This window comes from Meriones unguiculatus, chromosome 2 (assembly GCF_030254825.1).
Source record: "Meriones unguiculatus strain TT.TT164.6M chromosome 2, Bangor_MerUng_6.1, whole genome shotgun sequence".
Taxonomy (NCBI): domain Eukaryota; kingdom Metazoa; phylum Chordata; class Mammalia; order Rodentia; family Muridae; genus Meriones; species Meriones unguiculatus.
Window position 1 is genome coordinate 26,573,073 of NC_083350.1, and position 20,697 is coordinate 26,593,769.

Genomic DNA, 20,697 nt, shown 5'->3' on the forward strand with positions numbered 1-20,697 from the left:
CTTTTAACAACAATATATTGCATTCCCAAAGATATGTTAAAGTCTAAATTGAATATAATAATGTCACTTATTATTATTTTAATATCATTTATATATGCTGTGTTTCAGAACATACAAAATTAAGCTTACTAAACAATGAGGTTTATATCCTACTGCATTCTCAGTTTTCACACATCTTTGAGCTTTGCAGACAAATAGCAGGCACTCTGATAATTGTGCCTACACAATGCAGCTTATATTTTAATAACTAGCAACCCATGTACTGAATCCTGTCTATTTGTTGGATAGTAACAATCACAAAAATGTGTTCTAATGCATGCAGCTTTAAAAGAGACTTTCATGTCAATGGTCTGTAACGATGTTGTAACTATTGATAGGCCCCCATTGGACAAGGGTGACACTCAGGCTCTGAGGCAGTCACTTTGCTGCTTGTCAACTACTTGTAGTCATTCTCAGGTTGACCTTTAGGGGACAAGGTAAGAAGGAGCATATCTACTCCATATCCTCTACAGCTGGAAAAAACAAAACAAAACAAAACAAATCAGGAGATCAACAGCCATGTGACAGAGAAGGGAAATGACGGGGCATCTCTTCTGGGATGGAACATTTATTTCATAGCTGGACAAGGACATCCTCTGGGCTATTTCTTCACCTCACTGGACAATGCTATCCTAAACAGCGACTACATTGCCCACTTGGCAACCAGAGTAATATGCATGCATAATTATGAATATTATGCATAATATGCATCACTTGACCACCCTCTCACAGAGGTGGTCATAACTTTAAGTTATGGAAATCTCAAAATTACAAGTAACTGTAATACGACCATGCTTTCCTGACTGGTACAAGTTCACAGCTTCATCAATGACTGACCTAAGAGTTCATAGCTAGGAAAAGCCAACCCTTTTCTCCAAGCCTCATAAAAGCTAAAGCTGCTACATTTACAAGCCCCCGGGATAGTTAATAGGTTCATTGCTTTGAAAATAAAACTTTATTTTCTCGAGAGTCTAAACTAAATGTAGGCATACCATGGCTTGACTGTGTTTAAGACCTTCCGTTTGAGTAAGATAAACTAAGCATGTGATACTCTCTTGTTTCATGTCTAAGACAAGAAAGCCATGCTTAATCTATTCTATGGAAAGCCTAGTGTAAGTAACAGTCTTCACTTCTGGAAAAGACAGAAAAATACTATTTACCTCAGATCACCTACCTGTCACTGAGAAGGGACACAGTAATTAACTGACAGGTGCTGCGGCACCACTGGGTGTGACAGGCTTTGTGAGCCTCTCAGGCCCAGTACTGACTTTGGATGAGCTCACAGGGAGGTGGAGAAACCAAGGCTCACCATATAAACATGAGCTCTCCTCTAGTGCATGGCACATTCAGTTTCAAGCCAATCTCAGACCACCAGCCTTGGCATCACAGCCCTCTCCACCATGAAGCTTGTTGGGGGCCTCCTGCTGCTCTTCATAGCAACCTATTTCTGCAACAGCTCCGGTGAGTTGGGTTACGCACTATCCCATACAGTCCTGAAGATTTTGTTCATTTGTTTGTTTTTCAAAAAAATTTCTGCTAGGATGTAAGCTACTGGCATAAATATCTGATCAAGGGGATGTAAAGTGAGAGAAACAGATCTTTCTGGAGAGAAGGATCATAGTTCTAGCCGTACTTTGAAGGATTTGGATTGAACGCCTTCTCTTGCAAGGATTCTTACTGGTCTCCCATGGACCAAAAAGGTCCAAATTTCTCTGTAATATTCTATGGCTTAAGTATACTTGTAACTGTGTCAGTAGATGGCTATTCCTCAGTGCAGACATGCAGACGTCCTTAGGTATTTTCCTGAATCTGTGCAGTAGAATCTAAATAAAATACACATTTCTAGAGTTCTCAAGTTAATGATTTAGCTTTTACATTGTGGAAAGATGGGTAGATAAGATAAATTTGTAACAGGTTAAAGACATTCATTTACTTTTCTGTTTGTGTGTTTGTGTGTTTGTTTAACACAGGCTTTAACTATGTAGTCCTTGCTGACCTGGAACTTGCTATGTAGACTAGGCTGTCCTTGGACTCACAGAGATCTGCCTGCTTTTGCCTCCAGGGTTCTTTGATTAACGGTGTGAACTATCACATGTATCTCTTTATATTTCTTTCTGTTGATTAGAAGAGAAAGCATATCCGTAATAAGTCTTCAGTGGCAACTTACTTTATTAAATAAACCGTAAGCTCTAGAAAGAATACATAAATCTGCCTTCCTAATTCAAGGGCTTATCCATTGGCCATTTAAGTTCCTAAGCAAACAGATGTGATTGTGGATAATGATGGATTTTATGATGAGATTTACTGCCAGGAGAAATGAAAAGTCATTAACTGAAAGACAAATCTACATTGATTAATGATATTCCAGGTTCTGCTTTATTTGTAATGCTTCCATTGTATTTGTCTTTCAGAAGTTACCAGCCACCCTTTGGAAACGGTATGTATGTTGCACAAATTTTTAATTTCAATTTTTATTGGCTGTCACTTAGGTCAACAAAAATTTATATAAGATTGATACCTCCTTCATGTTGTATGTTTAAGGGAAAGCAACAGAGAAGACAGACAAAGATGAGGAATATTTTTCCCATTTGTAAACTGAAAATATAATAGAACTTGTCTTATGCAAGCGTCCTTAGCATTAAATAGTGGAAATTCATGTAACACTGAAGTTAGTTGTCTGGCAAGGAAATGCTCAGCAATTGCTCACCCAGTGTGGCATTAAAAAGTAGGAAGGGTGCCGGCACACCAGTATTTGTCATGATGGTAATGTCACTATTTATAAAAGCAATTTCAACAGCATATGAACAGCTGAGCTGAGCTGTGCAGCTCTTGTAGTCTGTCTAGTTGATCTGAGATAATTATACTTGAAAAATATCAGGATATTCTCTTATGTCTGACCAGCTGGACTGTGACATATACAAAAAGTACCCAGTGGTGGCCATCCCTTGCCCCATTGAAAACACACCGGTCTGTGGCTCTGACTATATCACCTATGGGAATAAATGCAAGTTGTGTACAGAGATCTTGTGAGTATCAAATGCGAAGAAAGTGTGCTGGGGGAACACTGCTCTCTTCTCAAATCTTTCCCCTTCCCTAGATCCTTCTTAACTCTTATATTCTAGTTATTCTTTGCAGTATAGAGGGTGGGAACAAAAAAATTCGCCAGCTGTTCTGCCAACTTGAACTGCTCCTATCCTGCCCACAGATCTCCAGTTATTGTAACTCTTGAGTTTTAAGTTCTTGAGTTTTCAAGCTCATTTGTCCCTGTAACCTAGAAGCAAGTCAGGAGTCACCATAAGGGTTAAAGTCCCCAAACCCAACTATTTTAAGAAGGAGGTTCCGTATAACTTCCTATTTTAGGAAAGGTCGATGCACAGCTGAAATCCACTCTCCTACATGATTTCTAAAATACTAAACAACTTTACTGAATCTGGACTTTACTCTCAAGTTCCTATAGGTTCTAAGTAAGTGTCAGTAGTTTTCAGGAAGAGAAAGCAATGAAAATGATTGATTTTCCTTTTTTCTTAAATGAGGGTTGCAGACTGTCATTATTGGCTCAAATTCCCATGGACATGTTTAGTTCAGGTGTTTTGTTTGGCCTGCACAGTGTTTGAAAGAATAGTCATTAGACAGACATTACCTTTTTAAAATGTAAGGTGCAACTTAGCACTTACCATCTTATACCAAATTTACTCTTTATCTTTGCTTACTATCGTTTAAGCCACCGGCATCGGGAACACTTATATCATGTCCCGTGTTCTCATCTTTGTGATTATCTTAGCAAGTTAAACTCACCAGTAGGGCCTGAGCCCAGAGAACATGTCTATGTATACATTTATGTTTGGAAAGTTCATTTCACAGAAGGAAAGATTCTTTAACACAGATGTATATGCAGCCCTGGACCGTAAAAGTAGGCATGCTCGAGGGCGTGAGACCCTGAAAGGGAGGTGTGGTAGAGGGCTTCCTTAGTATTGTAGTATCCCACTCCATCACTGCCCCGCTGATCGAGAAAAGCTCGGAGATGGGCCACTGCCACTCCCTTTATGGAGACTTCATTGTTCTTTCAATACCCTGGGTGACCGCCCTGCCTCTGGGATCAGTGGAAGAAGTAGATGGGATAGAATTACGACTGAAGCCCTGAGCTGCTGCTCCACGTTCATAGCATGCTGTTCTGGAACTCAGACCCTGCCTTCTGTCAAAAGAGTTTCTACTCCACAGTCTTGTTCTTAGCCGAAAAGAGGTCTTACCGCTGAGCCATAGTTTCCTTTACTTCTTTTCAGCTTTTCCATTTCTGCTTTTGTTCAGCAGAAACATGTCTTAATTATGTTTCTTAAACATGTTAATTATGTCTTCCCTCAGGAGAAGTAATGGAAAAATTCAGTTTCTTCGTGAAGGGCACTGCTAACTTCTCCATGGACAAAGAAAGAACAGCAGTGCCTCCATTGTGTGCGTCTCCTGTGGGCTGCGATGGACTTCCCTTTTTATAGGATGTTCTGGTGGGTTTGGATCTAGAGTCAGTCATCTTCACTGACTGGTCAAAGTCTCTGTGTTCATCCTCATCAACTCGTGTCTCCTGACAAATTACCTTCTTTTGGCATCTGTATTAAAAAAAAAAAAATCTCTCCAGAAAGTTTACTTTTGCTTCTGTTTGTATTTGTTTCATGGATAAGTTATAGTATTTCAATCATAAAGCAATTTGAGAAGTATACAATGATTTTTGTTTAGGAGAAACTTTTGAACAAAAAACACTGAGTAGATTTCAAAAATAAACACCCCTCCCCTGCAACACACAAGATGTCTACACACAGATACACGAATGCCAGTTCACTCTTCTCCTCTTCCAGCCTATAACTACTTTCTTTCACTGTCTGAAGCCATGGAACACCTATGGCTTTCCTGCTAACATGAGAAACACCATCATCCCCTGGCTGGTCTTCCCTATGTCTCTTCAAGGTCTTGGGATGGGAAAAGTATATGGCCCTACGTAGACTGTGGAAAAGGGCACCATAACAGTCATTTGAAGTATGAGAGTTGAAAGAAGATGGCCAAACACCGTAACTTGTTCCATTTCTGCCAGGGATATATGTAGTGATGCATCTTTAAAGACAAGTGCTTACTGTGCTGCTAGCACTTTTTAGGCCCTAGAAGTAAATTTTAATTTCCATTGTTTATGGATCCATCTGGCATTAATGAAGCTTTGAAAACCAAGATGTCAGGTATGGTGTTATGTGGCTGAAATCTTGGAACACTGAAGCAAGAAAATTGTGAGTTGAAGAACACAGTTCTACACAGTTCTAGACCTGCCTTGGATATTTAACCTATATAACCCTTAAAACCTAGAGAAAAACCAGAAGCAGCTGCTATGCCCATGTTACTTATGACACCCTCCTTCTCTAAAACTGAAATCTTCAATACACACGGACTCAACTTAAGTTGGGGTGATGAGCTATTCTCATAAGCTACACATGAAGATGTGTAGTTGGACACAAAGATGACCAAGCTTTGCTTTGTTTTTGTTTTTTTAATTGTGGCTGGATGTTTAATTTTGGTGTCTCTGATAGGGACAGAGTCTGTTATATAGAACAAGAAACATAGGCCATTATTTTTATAGGGGAGTTTCCAGAATCGATTCACTTAAGAAAATAAAAGAATGGGTTGAGGAGGACAGCTGGTGAGGGTAAAGTCTGATCCAGACCCAGTGCGGCAGAACTGTGATTATTCACCAGCATCTCTCATGGAAAGCAGGAAGTAACTCTGGCTTCTACTTTTCTTAGAAACTGACGCATAAGGAGAAGGCTCACCATGCACACAGTTCCCCGTAGGCCCAGCTGGAACACCCACTCTCTACTGCGCCTGAGGTAAAGAAACAAACGACACAGTGATGGTCACATATTGATCCAGTCTCCTCACTCTGGTGATCTCACTTTCCTTCATTGAGAAAGTCTCTGGCTAGTTACAAACATCCCTTTTGGAAAGTTTAGGAACTCGAGGGGGAAAAAAATCCATGAATACTGAACCACCCAACACAATTTTGCGATGGGAAATGAAAAAAAGGTCTCGCCATTGACTACAATTAAAAAAAAAAAAAAACTCTGAAAAAAGTTTTCCTTTTCTCTTTCTTTCTTTCTTTATGTGTGTGTGTGTGTGTGTGTGTGTGTGTGTGTGTGTGTGTGTGTGCATGTGTTGTTACAGGTGGTAGTGAACTGCCTGACATGAGTACTGGGAACTGAACTTAAATCCTTTTGAGGAGCAGCATATATCCCTCATGCCTGGGCCATCTTTCCAGGACCATGTGAATAATTTTAAAGAAGAATATTTTGTATTTATGCTTCTCGATGTTTTTCTTTTTATTGATAAAAAACAAGGCTGGTTTGCTTATATTCATTATCGCCAAAGTGTTTTTCTTAGCCTCTTAGTTATATAAACGATACATTTTACTTTTTACATTTTTATAAATGCATGTTTTGAAGTTACTACATTCTCTTAAATCTGACAAATGAAAGTTATCCAAGGGCGACAGTTGGAGGAGGGGCTTGAGCTAGAGTGGGCAAAGTGATCATGGAATTAAGAAATAAGAAAACACATACACCTAGATATATACATGTGTACATGCCTGTGCTCACACACACAGACACACACACACACACACACAAACTTTTATACTAGGTTCCACAAATGAAAGACATTGTGTAATGTTTTGCCTTTTTTTTTTTTTTTTTTCAATGCAGTTTATTCAGGAACATTGAACAATCCTCGGACCCCGGGGAAAGCCAGCCCACAGCTTAAATAGCCTCTGGGTAGCCAACCCAGGCGTGCCACGGGGGCAATGCAGATAGGTCCACATACATGGAAGCAAGCCAGATCCTCGGCCTTAGCCAAATGTGGAGTTGTTCGTGACAGAGAGCACTCACCATCGGGAAGGTGGAAGGCAGAAACCAGCTCCATCTTTAAGGCATAGCATTCCGCAGCTCTCTACAGTTCCCCTTTTTTGTTTTAGACGCATCAGGCAAGAGTAGAGGTCTGATCTCTGATATTAGAAATAAATTGGGACTTTGTACAGATGTTCATTTAGGTGTCATCCACCCAAAGAGCATCAGACCTGTCCGATACCTTTTTCTTAGAGGCGGGACCTGGGGCATCAACCCGCATGCAATCAGACATGCTCTTCTCTGGGTCCAAAGCGGCTGACCCTGAGTGCAGTGCTTAGCCTCGCATCCTGAGCGTATCATTTTAGCTTTTTATGGTATCCAACCAATGTTTTGCCTTTTTAAGTCCAGATTAATTTTACCTGACACAGTTCCACAAATTTTCCTGTGGATACAATGATTTCGTTTTTATTTACGACTGAATAAACTTCTGTGTACATATGTAAAAAACATACAAGAAACTAGGAGCATGATAAGGGAACACCAGAAAACAGGAGCACACACACAAAAAAATTGTTTACTGGTCACATATTACATCCCCTCTTTTCTTCTTTATTCTCCCTACCTCTCACTTCTAGTACTCCGTTTTCCAATCATCTATCTCCAGAGAATTGTTTCTAAAGCAAAGACCTGTCTGCTCATTCCTCATCAACAAATGCTTTGGTAGGTCTCAGGCCCTGCTTCCTTCAACACTAGCCTCTCACTCCCCAAACCACCCTCTCTATTCTCTGCTTTCTTCCAGTTCCCACCATTCTCAGAAACCTCTATGCCCTCTCCAAGGTAGCACACGCTTGTACCCCTTCCCAGCTTTCTGAGTTCTCTGCCACCTTTCAGCCCCCATGCTGTCCTCTCTAAAAGGGTTCCCCTCTGGGTTTGGTTCTCCTAGATTTTAGCACCTGTAATATTATACTTCCATCCTAATAACTGTCTGCCTTTCCATGCTACATTGAGAGCCATGTGTTCAAAAGTTACATCAATTGAACTTGGCAACAAATAAGAAAGCAGGAAAAAAATGGTGCCTTATTCTTGTATCAACTCCTGGTCTAGCTTTGTGAGTTGGTGATCTGCACCAATCCACACTGAATGCTTCATCAAGCTTCCTGAAAAGAATTTATAAAATACACAAACAACGGAGAGTAGGTAATGCTTCTCTGGACACTCAGGGAGCAACCAACAAGGCAGTGAACTTGAACATGCCACAACCTAAGACTCCTTATTATATTTTTTCCTTTTTCTTTCTTTTTCTCTTTCTTTCTTTCCTTTTCTCTTTCTCCTTCCTTCCTTTCTTTATCTTTCTTTCTTCCTTCCTTCTTTTATCTTTCTTCCTTCCTTCCTTCCTTCCTTCCTTTCTTTCTCTTTCTTTCTTTCTTTCTTTCTTTCTTTCTTTCTTTCTTTCTTTCTTTCTTTCTTTCTTTCTCCTATGGCTTGCAACACCATTTTGGAATTCTCATTTATAACCAGAAAGGAACGTTGTTGTAAGATTTTAAAGATACACAAATAAAATAACATAAAGTGAACCCGAACATAGTCCCATTCCGTTTTTCAGGACTGAAGTTGACAGAAATTCTAACACACCTCACCTGCTTAATCTTTACTAGATTGTCCACATTTTTCATAAAGCAGACATTACTTCACCCAATAATCCAGTCTTTCTGAAGCAAGTATGTCCTGTCTCTGCCAGAGAGCATGTTGCTGAAGTAATAACTTTGCGATGCTCTTTAACAGTAAGCATTCAGATCGAGGCTATAGAAACTAGCATGATAATGACCTTAAATTAAACACACAGTCAAGTATGCATCCTAAAAACTCATGCACCCAAAGTCATGAGCCAACACAGAATTAAGCTTTTGAAGAACTCTCTACATAAACAAAATAAAAACTCTGTAAAAATGCTCCCGGAGGCTCAGATCACTTACAGTCATTGACCCATCTCCAGAACATGAGGCATTTGATACTCATAAGCAGGCTCAGGGCCAAAATAAGCAAAGCTAGCTGGACACACTCTGGGAGTTCCTCAAAGAACAAGTGTGGTTTGGAGACATGGTTCCATTCTTATAACCACGCTGCTCTTCATTCACAGTTTTGTTTACCTGTGTGTGAGTACTCTGCCCTGAGGGATGGCCACACCTCACCTGAGCCCCATCCTTTTTGACTTTCAGCATCCTAACCTTCGTTCTGAGCCTCTGGACTGTGTTCGCTTTCTCCACCACCTTACTCCTTCTAGAAATGAAGCCTAATGTCGCACACTCAAAACCACCAAGGATTAGAGTCCATTGTGCTCTCTGCCTCTGTTTTACCTGTCAATTTAGGCTCCACTTCCTTATTTACCTTAAGTCCCACAGATTACCTCAACCTTTTTTTTCATGACACCCAATAGGTAGAAACATGTCCTCCCTATCATATGAATTATTTGTAACGTTTCTATGATGCAATGGTTAACCTCGGGGAGACTGCAAAGGTAGAAGGCCCTCAGGTCAGGTGAGGTTAGCCATTTCTGAGTAACCTCGGGTAAATGCTTTGTCTTTTGACTTTCAGTGTCCAGTTTTCCAAACAAGTATATTGGTTTTTTACAGATTGGCTTCAACTAATACATATAGAATATATACTTCTGTGCCTGATATATAGTTAGCCAACAAATGGTGGGTTTAAAAAACAATAATAAAAACCTGTGATTGTCATAGATTTTCTGCTAACTGCATAGGTGATTTTGAACATATATTTTTTTCCCACCTCTATCCTAAATACCACCCATCCCCGCTTGCTCTACCTTGAGCTACCACAGTCAACCACCTGTCATAGCAGGAATCAGCCAAGTGGCTTGACTGTAACCAAACAGAAATATACACCCACCCATCAGAGACTTTGGAAGAGCTATGCCGTTTTATGATTTAGTCAAAAACTCCAATATACCTCTTCTGGCTTTGGGATTTCTTATATCAGGGTTTTGGTTTTGATCATCTTGTGTCTACACTAGACATTTGATTATTTTTCTGCTATCAGTGCTATGGTTAATGGTCCCTCACATGAATATGTAATTTTTAAACTTTCAGAGGAAGAAAAAACAAACAAACATAAGAACAAATCCAAACCTGAATGTACTTAAAGCTATATACTCACTATTTAAATGTTTCAACAACCCTCCCCCCAAATCTATATTGCCTGAAAATAACAAACAGGACAATTATTAATCAGCAAGTGCAAAGACCAGAAGAGCTACTTCGCTGCCTCCACATATGAAAAACAAATGTTCCCTAAGTGCATGGCTGTCAAGGGTTTTTAGTGTAAGAAAGGAAGCAGAGTGGAAGTGGGTGGCAGCTCATGGCCAGAGGAGCAGTAAGGAATGGGTGTTAGGGAACAAACTTATGAAACATTTTTAAGAAATAGTTCATGTATCTGGCTGACGGATACTGGAACATTTGTGTTATTATTAAACCACATGTCTGCCATACACATTCTTTTATTACTTGTGACTTACAATTAAATAAGGAAAAACATAAGGAAGACAAGGCAATAAAAGCAGGTGATTCTAAGTATCACCTCTGAGTTTGAGGTTTGTTAAAAACATTAATACACTTAATTTTAAGAAAAGTGCGCTTCTTTCTTAAATATTAAAGGGCTGTTTGACTACAAGAACGGTTTGTTTCAAGGGGCCCATTATTTTGCTAAAATAGTTCCAGTGTGTCCATGAAAGCAACCTAAAGGGACCAAATGTACAGAGAAAGTACAGGATGTGGCTGGCCTGTATCGTCCTGGCTGCCTTTCCTTTTTCTCTAAAAATTTTATGATGAAAGAAATTCAGAGCTCTTTCTGAATGAAATTTTTAATAAAAGAAAAATTCTGGAACTTTGCCCATATTCACTGCTCATTACCTTCTTTTGTTCTGCTTTTTTCTCTTTTGCTTGTTCCCTTCCTACTCCTAAATTGTCCATCTTCTGCTTTCATGTCATGAATAAATATTTTAATTATATATACATATGCCTATATTTAAACATACAGATTCCATCAATGAGTGGAAAAGATGTCAAAATAATCTTTCTGAGTGTGGTTTAATTTATGGTGACCTCTAGATCTATCCATTTTCAATGAATTTCATAATTTTATTTTTCTTTATGGCTGAATAAAATTCTATATATATTGCACATTTTCCTTATCCAACTGATTCAGGAAAATCACAATCTTTAAGAAGACTCTTGTCGAACTCCTCCAGCTGATAAACACCTTCAGCAAAGTGGCAGGATACAAAATCAACTCAAAAAAATCAGAAGCCCTCCTGTATACCAAAGACAAAAAGGCCAAGAAAGAAATTATGGAAACAACACCCTTCACAATAGCCATTAATAACATAAAGTACCTTGGGGTGACACTAACCAAGCAAGTGAAAGACCTATTTGAGAAAAACTTCAAGTCTCTGAAGAAAAAATTGAAGATATCAGAAGATAGAAAGAACTCCCGTGCTCATGGATTGGTAGGATTAACATTGTGAAAATGGCCATCCTGCCAAAAGCAATCTAGAGATTCAATGCAATTCCCATCAAAATAACAACTCAATTCTTCACAGACCTTGAAAGAAAAGATTCTCAGCCTCATAAGGAGAAACAAAAAACCCAGAATCTCCAAAACAAGCCAATACAACAACAGATCATCTGGAGATTATCTCCATCCCCGATCTCAAGTTGTACTACGAAGCAATAGTAATAAAAACTGTATGGTATTGGCATAGAAACAGAAAGGAGGATCAATGGAACCACATAAAAGACCCAGAAATAAACCCACACACCTATGAATACTCGTTTTTGACGAAGAAGCCAAAACCATTCAATGGAAAAAAGACAGCATCTTCAGCAAATGGTGTTGGTCCAACTGGATGTCTACATGCAGAAAAATGAAAATAGATCCATATTTATCACCCTGCACAAAACTAAAGTCCAAGTGGATCAAAGACCTCAACATAAAACCAGATACTCTAAATCTGTTAGAAGAAAAAGTGGGGAACAGCCTAAAACTCATTGGCACAGGGGACAACTTCCTGAACAGAACACCAACAGCACAGGCTCTAAGAGCAACAATCAATAAATGGGACCTCATGAAACTGAAAAGCTTCTGTAAAGCAAAGGACACCATGATCAAAACAAAACGACTGCCTACAGATTGGGAAAGAATCTTCACTAACCCTTTATCTGACAGAGGACTAATATCCAGTATATACAAAGAACTAAAGAAGCTGAAAAGCAGCAAACCAAGTAATCCAATTAAAAAATGGGGAACAGAGCTAAACAGAGAATTCTCGACAGAGGAATATTGAATGGCAGAGAAACACTTAAAGAAATGCTCAACCTCATTAGCCATCAGGGAAATGCAAATCAAAATGATCCTGAGATTTCACCTTACACCCATCAGAATGGCCAAGATGAAAAACTCAAGCAACAACACATGCTGGAGAGGTTGTGGAGAAAGGGGAACCCTCCTCCACTGCTGGTGGGAATGTAAACTGGTACAACCACTCTGGAAATCTCTCTGGCGCTTTCTAAGACAATTAGGAATAGTGCTTCCTCAAGACCCAGCTATACCACTGCTAGGTATATACCCAAATTTTGCTCAAGTACACAAAAGGGATACTTGCTCAACCATGTTTATAGCAGATTTATTTGTAATAGCCAGAACCTGGAAACAACCCAGATGTCCATCAATGGAGGAATGGGTACAGAAATTGTGGTATTTTTACACAATGGAATACTACTCAGCAATCAAAAAGGAGGAAATCATGAAATTTGCAGGCAAATGGTGGGATCTAGAAAAGATCGTTCTGAATGAAATATCCCAGAAGGAGAAAGACAAGCATGGTATATACTCACTTATATAGACCTATAAGATATGATAAACATAATGAAATCTATACACCTAAAAAAGATAATCAATTGAGCAGACATGGGGTAAGATGATCAATCCTCGTTTAGAAAGACAGATGGGATGTGCATTGAACGTATGACAGGAGTCTACTGAGCGCATCTGAAAGACTCTAACTAGCAGTGTGTTCAAAGCAAAGACTCATGACCAAACCTTTGGCAGAGTACAGGGAATCATATGAAAGAAGGGGAGTTAGTATGATGGGGAAAGGATAGGAGCTCCACAAGGATCAAATATATCTGGGCACAGGGTCTTTTCTGAGACTGACATTCAACCAAGGACCATGTATGGATATAACCTAGAACCTTTGCTCAGATGTAGCCTGTAGTAGCTCAGTAACCAATTGGTTTCCCATAGTGAGGGGAACAAGGACTATTTCTAACAAGAACTCGATGACTGGCTCTTTGACCTCCCCACCCCCCAAGGGAGGAGCAGTCCTGTTAGGCCACAGAGGAGGGCCTCGAAGCCAGTCCTGAAGATACCTGATAAAACAGGATCGGATGAATGGGGAGGAGGTCCCCCCCATCAGTGGACTTGGAAAGGGGCACGGTGGAGATGAGGGAGGGAGGGTGGGATTGGGAGGAAATGAGGGAGAGGGACATGGATGGAATGCAGAGTTAATAAAATGTAACTGATAAGAAAAAAAATAGCCTCTGACATACATAATCTGATTGGCCTGCTCTTTGATCACCTCCCCCTGAGGGAGGAACAGCCTTACCAGGCCATGGTAGAGGACAATGCAGCCACTTTTGATGAGAACTGATAGACTAAGGTCAGAAAGGAGAGGAGAACCTCCCCTATCAGTGGACTTGGGAAGTGGCATGCATACAGAAAAGGGAGAGAGGGTGGGATCGGGAGGGGAGGAGGGAGGAGCTTATGGGGGGGATACAAAATGAATAAAGTATAATTAATAAAAAATTAAAAACATGAAAAAAATCACAAATTAATGTATGATTGTCTCAAAAAAAAGAAAGAAAAAGAAAAGTTGAGAACCACTTACCTAGAGAATCTTCCATATTTGTTGATTGTACCAAAATCAAAACATTCCATATTATATTAGCAGTGAAATAGAGACATGAATATTTACATATGGGGTCTTGCTATATACATTTAATCATAAAAACCAATAAAACATTAATATGCTTAATTTTGTTTAATACTGTTAATACCCTATGTTGCATAATTATCAATAAATTAAAAGGTTTGGAAGATAAAAAAAGAAGACTCTTGTCATTTTAGTTTTCACATGTGTACACAATTTCTACATACTGACACTGATATCATAAATATGATTTTATTTATATATAAACTGTAAGAATATTTGGTTTTCTCTGGCCTCTTTTCTTGCCATATCAAACAGTAACTTTCTAAGATGTTCGGGACAGACAATAGCATTAAAAAATGTACCTATAAGAATAACAATGTAACATTTTTATGTAAGCATATAAATAAAAGTAGCATTTTACTTTATAATTATTTCATGAAGTAAATATATTAAATATATAGCTAGACATGAAATAATAGCTAGAATTTTCATGTGATTAAAAGCTTTGATTTTTTTTTTCAGGAAAACACCTGCTTCAAGAACTGTCATTTAAGAATTCATGAAAACTAGTGGTCCTCAAATAGCAGTCTGAGGACACCTAGAAGACCCTGTAATCACAGTAACAGCAGAAGAAGAATAAAAAGTGGCCCAACCAACTACCCTGCTTGTTCCCTGTTGGGCTTCAGAAATGCTTCTCTTCACCACTGTCTAGCTGTGTAAATTTGAACAAGCTTTAATCTCCTTGGCCCAGCTTTGTTCCTCTTCAGTTATGTATGGATTCTTTTTGTACACTTAAACAAGATCATAGTTTAGACTATCCTTGTGCATTGTGGGAACTCAGTAAGTACCGTAATCAGTGCCCACAAGTCCATTGAGGATCATGTCCTCACATGCAGGGCAGCCACCCCTTTCCTGCGGTTTCTGTTGTGTGCAGATGGGGCTTCTTCTTGGTTCCTGAGGCTAAGGTGGTGCTCACTATCTGAAGCAGGCACAGATTACCAGAGCTCTTATTTTTGTCAAGGTCAATCAACATTATTTGCTCTTGAGATCACAGAGGAAAACTAAGTGACACATTCCTTGATGTTTCGGAGATATTTGTTGTGAACCTCTTGAGTTTACAAACACTAGTTGCAAAAAATCTAGGAACAACACTTGCTATCATGATGTCATTGAATTAAAAATTAAAATGCACAGACACCAGCACAAATATAAGCCTACGAATACAGGCTTTTTATTATGTCTAGATTACAAAGCCCCTCACAGCAATATCTATACCATCACCATAGTATATCTAAAACCTAATTTTGTTATAAAGCATAATATATAAGACTTGAAAACAAAAGCCAAATAATTACAAGCATTTCCTTCTCCTCACTTGAGAAGAGTGAGATATAAAGACAGATAGGTTCATCAAGATAAATAGGAAATGGTGGAAATTTGATTAACAACAGTGTTTTTTGACTTTGGAATTAAGCTCTTAAATACATCTTACGTTTTGCTTCCTAGTAGCATCCTAATCCCAATTCTCATAACAACACACTGAGACAAATTTCTAGCTGTCATTTTTATTGACAAAATAATAACAACAATAATAATAATAATAATAATAATAATAATGTGAGCTCTTTCACCTCAGGTCATAGTCATTATGCCACATTTAATGTTACTGACCATGAAGGTGAGAAAAAGGGCCAGAAGGTTCTCTTAGAACTATGGATGGGTTTTTAAAATAGAATTTATTTTTTAATGTTTTAATTGATAGAGATTTACATCACTCTCCCCTATTTTCCCTTTCCAACCATTCTCTGCTAATTTCCCTTAAACCCCTTCCATGCCCTACAACTCTCACTGATAGGTTCTTCTCTTTGATTATCATTGTTACATACATACATACATACATCTACGTATAGATATGTGTAATACATACATACATCTACGTATAGATATGTGTATATGGTCATGTATAATCTGATGAGTCTATTTTTGTATGCATGTAGTTTCAAGGCTGACCACTCTGCACTGAACAACATTCCTGAGAGAAGCTAATTCTTCTTCTCCTAGCAATCATTAGTTGCCTGTAGTTCTTTGTCTAGGGGTGGGGCTTGAAAAACTTTACTCCTTCCATTTTAACCCACCTACTGATACTACCATTGTTCCAATCTTGTTTATGCAGACGTTTCTAGAAGAGACTGTTCCACTGCAGACTTCCTGCTCTTCTGTTCTTTCCACCTCCTTTTCCTCAGTGTTCCCTGAACCACAGGTGAAAGGATTGTGATGAAGATGTATCCATTGGGGCCTACTTCCCCCCTCCTCCATCCATTGATCTCTGCATTGTGTCCAGTTACAGTTTTCTGCGATGGTCTCCGTTTGCAGTAAATGAAGGCTTCTTTGATGGTAGCTACATTAATCTTGGTGTGATAATAAGATTTAGACTATACTAAGGAATGATGCTCATCTAACAAAGTGGCAGAAGTCAATTCTTTTCTAAGAATCCATTACCCTTGGATAGTTGGGTGGACTTACAGTACCAGGCATGATTTCTGCCCTATTGAGTTGGTCTTCAGTGCCAATTAGGCACTGTTGGTTGCCACCAACATGTGAGTTATAGCACCTCCATGTGAATCTTGCCATGTTGGTAATCGGCGTGGTTTATAGATGTTGCAGCTGAGTAGGACTGTTTACTCGCTGCCCTCCCTTGGCAGATTGCATAGTATTTTCTAGAACCATAGATGCTAAACAATAGGAAAGAAACTTTTAGTTCAGATCTAGCTCAAATCATCCTACCTCCTAAGTGTGCAGTATCTTCACAATAGGGGCCTCTCCTCAAGCCCTGAGAGTCAACTGAGGGCCACATCATAATATATAATGCTTTAGTAGTCACTTGGACTACAATGATCAAACATTTGAAAGGAGGGTTCCTTGTGCCAGGTACTTGGGGTGTTAGTCTACAGGACCTGTGGAGAGCATTGTCAATCCAAGCAGCTTAACTTTTTCAATACATATGTCATACGCATATAAACACACATATGTATGTATACATATGTACATATATACATACATACTTCTATGCATTGTGTATAATTTTAGGTAAATATAAAGTAAGTAAAATAATGTGATATTTTTGACACTTTCTTAAACAACTTAGTGCTATTGGTCCCTCATCCCTCCTTTTTCTTCTGAGAGAGAGAGAGAGAGAGAAAGAGAGAGAGAGAGAGAAAACTCCCTCTCCTTGCCAACTGGAGCTCCCTTCCTGTTGTTTCCTATGCTTTTCTAGTTTCTGTGGTTCTATTGCATACTCATGGCTGAGGAACGGAGCTACTAATCTCAGGTGAGAGAGGACATGTGCTGTTTCTTTTTTCTGGCTCTGGGTTACCTCACTCAATAAAAACTTTCTAGGTCATCCATTACCTGCACCAAACAGACATGTAGAACAATAGAACAAAACAGAAGACCCAAGCATGAATACTCATAACTACAGTAATCTGATATTTGACAAAGAAGCAAATCTCTCTCTCCTCTCTCCCACCCTCTCCATGTATAGTGTCTTGGGTAGCTCATTCTGTATATCATGTCGAGAATATTTTGTAATAGTTTGCATCAGGGTTAAGTTGTTTCCTCTTGGGCAGAGTGAGAAGCACAAATGCTCTTCTGTTTTCTAAAAGCAGCAGTGTACTTGATAATTACTAAGTATGACCTTTGGGACTGTACATAGACATTTCTATGTCTGTAAAAAAGGAAATTTTATTTATTTTTATTTTATGTATAAGTATTTTGCCTGTGTGTCTGTCTGTCCAGCATGTACTTGCAGTGCCCCAGTGTCCAGAGGAGGGTGTTGAATTCCCTGAAGCTGGATTTACAGACAGTTCTGAGCCACTACATGTGAGCCGGGAATCAGATCTGGTCCTCAACCACCAAGTGATATCTGCAGCCCAGATTTCTAGTTCTGATCCAGACACACACACACACTGGAACTTTTAGTAAGTCAGGTTTGGAAACAAGACAATCGTCATCGAACAGCCGGGGACCACACAGTTTGCACACCAGTGGATCTTTAACATATCCACGCAGGTCGTAATCCGAATTCCTCAAGAATGCCACACGGTTTCCTACAGGAAACAGGGAGATTCATGGGTGTTTGGTACCACTGTTTTTACACAGTTTATTTCCTATTGAAGAGTGTGTGTCATGGCTCAAACCATGGCAACTAGGATCAATGAATGCACTTAGGAGCTTAGGGTCCATGCTGTATCGTGGCCTAAAAGAGGATATGTAAATAAAGGAACCAAATAGCTGGGGATAACAACCATATCTATCACTGCACCAAACCCACATAAAAATGAAACTATTGCGTGAAAGTGAACCCAAGGACCTGTTCCTAAAGCTTTGCCCTGTAGTTCTTTGGCAGCTTAACCTCTCTAAAGCCCAGTCTCTGTCTCTATAAAATGAGCAAATGGCCGTACCTACCTCAAGCTTAAACATTAGTCAACTGACTCAGAAGATGTGAACACACTAAGTAATGTTACTATGCCAGCCAAGTGTAAACTAGCATTAATCTAGGTCATGTTACATAATCATCTTTCACAAAGAATTCTTTCTCTCAATGACTCACTAAGTCTTTTTAAATTTGTTTAGGGTTCTCTCCGTGGAAATAGCCATTTCTTAATAGAGATGACACATCTGTCCAGGATGTAACACAGAACTTAAATGGTCTCAGGTGACTCATAGCAGCTCATTCCTCTCACCTCAATATTACTACTGCCTTTAACCACTTTCAGTGCTTCAAGAATAATAAGTCCCAATACTTCCATTCATCTTCTTAACTGAAGTCCAGAAAATCGTGGCCTTCTCTCATGACAAATATAAATTAGTCTGATTTACAGTTTCATTTGTTTTTCTTTCTGACAAGTAAGTCTCTGATTGCATAATCTCAGGATTGAAGTCAATCATCCACCCTAATTCCTTTCTTTCTAAGGAAGTTTTCTAAGAGGTCCCTGGAAGTTGACTGACCTTCAACTAATCTACGCTGTAGACAGAAGCTCTCTTGTCAGAAATAATCAGTCAGGCATGATCATGACAAGTTTGTGTCAGTTGGGTATTCTTACTTTATTGAGTAGAAATCAACATCAGTTTAAGACTATTTTGAAATGCTCCCACAGACCCACGTAGAGGCATGTCACCTAGAGTCATTCTTCATCCAGCAAAGTTGACAATCAAGATTAATCATCACAGGTTTATTTTCCCAACTTTAACAGAAGTTCTTCTTTTTTTTTCTGCTCCCCATTATTATTTTATTTTTATTTTTTTTCAATGCAGTTTATTCAGGAACCTTGAACAATCATCTGACCCTGGGGAAAGCCAGTGCTCTGTACTGTGTATAAGATATGACTTAGAATATAATTTAGATATAAATTATTTGTTTCTATCAAAGCTGGTTTTATGGGAGTTATTTTGGATTCAGATGATTATTAATTGATGCCAATAGAGGTCAAATGGACTGAAGTTAAAGACATGATTCTTTTGGCCCCAGTCTTGTCATAATATGTAATTGGACAAATGACTTTGACTTTTAGTGCCTTACATTCTACATTTTTACAAAGGGAAACAATGCATGCTCAGTGCTTTATGGTAAATGCAAATATTCTCATGATGAGTTCAGTGCAGCCATTTGCTTTTGGTTATAGAACGGCTGGCTATTATTACTATAGAATAATTATGTAAGGACTTACTCTTCAAGAATATGATTTAAACATTTTATTCTGATTCAGTAACGTATTTCATTTTAATATATTCCTGAAGAACTTTCTATGCAGTAATAAATCTTTCAAGTAATGTGCAAGCAATTTAAGCAGCAGCATGGTTCTCTTTGAATCTGTACCTCATAGATAAAGGAACAATAAATTAACATGAAAGTTGGAAATATGAACTTTGAAATTCATGGCCTTGGGTTACAGTAATAATATATTGTCAATTACTAGCTATGATCGTGGACTATATATTTAGGGAGGGGAGTGAAACAGTCTCATTTCTATAGTCCAGGTTTTGTGGGGTAGGGGTCGACTAGGAAACAAGATACCCAAACTTCTATGAGCCAGAAAGTAGCTTTATTGGGCAGGGTTGACACACATAGGCTCAGCAGACGTCCATCCAGAAGCTGAACACCAAACTCATCCAATCATCATTTTCTACATCCTCTCTGACCCCTTGCATTCACACACAAGAAGAGTAGTACATAGTAATTTATGATTTTCTTGGTTTTTCTAAACCTGAAAGATGGCTCTGTACTGATCGAGGCCAAATGAACAGAAACAGATAGCTGCAACACATCCTGTATAAGAGAGCTCAAAGAGTTCGTGAAATGTCAGCTTAAATTTCCCAGCGGCTGCAAATTTTACTGCAAGTTCAGAAGTGAGAAAGAGTCAGCCAGACAGGGAGAGGAGGATTGTGAGGGTCAGAGCTATGCTGAGGCTTATAGAAAGTCCTAGCAATGAGCTAGACTGGGTTCAAGCTGGCAATCAGTCCTAAAGCTCAAGAGAGCTCACTAGAGACTAATGCATCCCACTGGGGCAGCGCTGTGCCATATCCCTCCCTTTATGCTCATATTCCTTTTAGAGGTAGAGAGCATCAGCTTGGCCCCCAGATTTCTATTTCTAGAGCCACATGAAATGAGCTGCAGTTTTTCTCCCTACCATGTTTTTGTTTTGTTTTGTTTTTGTTTTTGTTTTTGAGAGTGAAAATGAAGCCTCTAAGGAAGCAGGCCAGGCACGATCAGGCAGCCTCCCAGGC

At 39.0% G+C, this 20,697-nt stretch overlaps 1 protein-coding gene across 1 annotated transcript; it reads left to right on the forward strand.

Annotated features, from left to right (window-relative positions):
* Nucleotides 1-1,395: 1,395 nt before the first annotated feature.
* Spink7 (serine peptidase inhibitor Kazal type 7) lies at nucleotides 1,396-4,629 on the forward strand. The gene is made up of 4 exons (XM_021659486.1): nucleotides 1,396-1,500; nucleotides 2,451-2,476; nucleotides 2,941-3,065; nucleotides 4,399-4,629. Exons 1-4 carry the CDS (start codon nucleotides 1,440-1,442, stop codon nucleotides 4,442-4,444), a joined length of 258 nt encoding a protein of 85 aa, XP_021515161.1. The 5' UTR covers nucleotides 1,396-1,439; the 3' UTR covers nucleotides 4,445-4,629.
* The last annotated feature ends 16,068 nt before the right edge of the window (nucleotides 4,630-20,697 follow it).

What these genes read in the sequence shown, in the direction of transcription:
- Spink7 (XM_021659486.1), top strand. Translation starts at nt 1,440, where the DNA reads ATGAAGCTTGTTGGGGGCCTCCTGCTGCTCTTCATAGCAACCTATTTC. An exon ending in CCAGCCACCCTTTGGAAACG is followed by an intron (nt 2,477 to 2,940) that starts GTATGTATGTTG and finishes ATGTCTGACCAG; the next exon opens with CTGGACTGTGACATATACAA. An exon ending in AAGTTGTGTACAGAGATCTT is followed by an intron (nt 3,066 to 4,398) that starts GTGAGTATCAAA and finishes GTCTTCCCTCAG; the next exon opens with GAGAAGTAATGGAAAAATTC.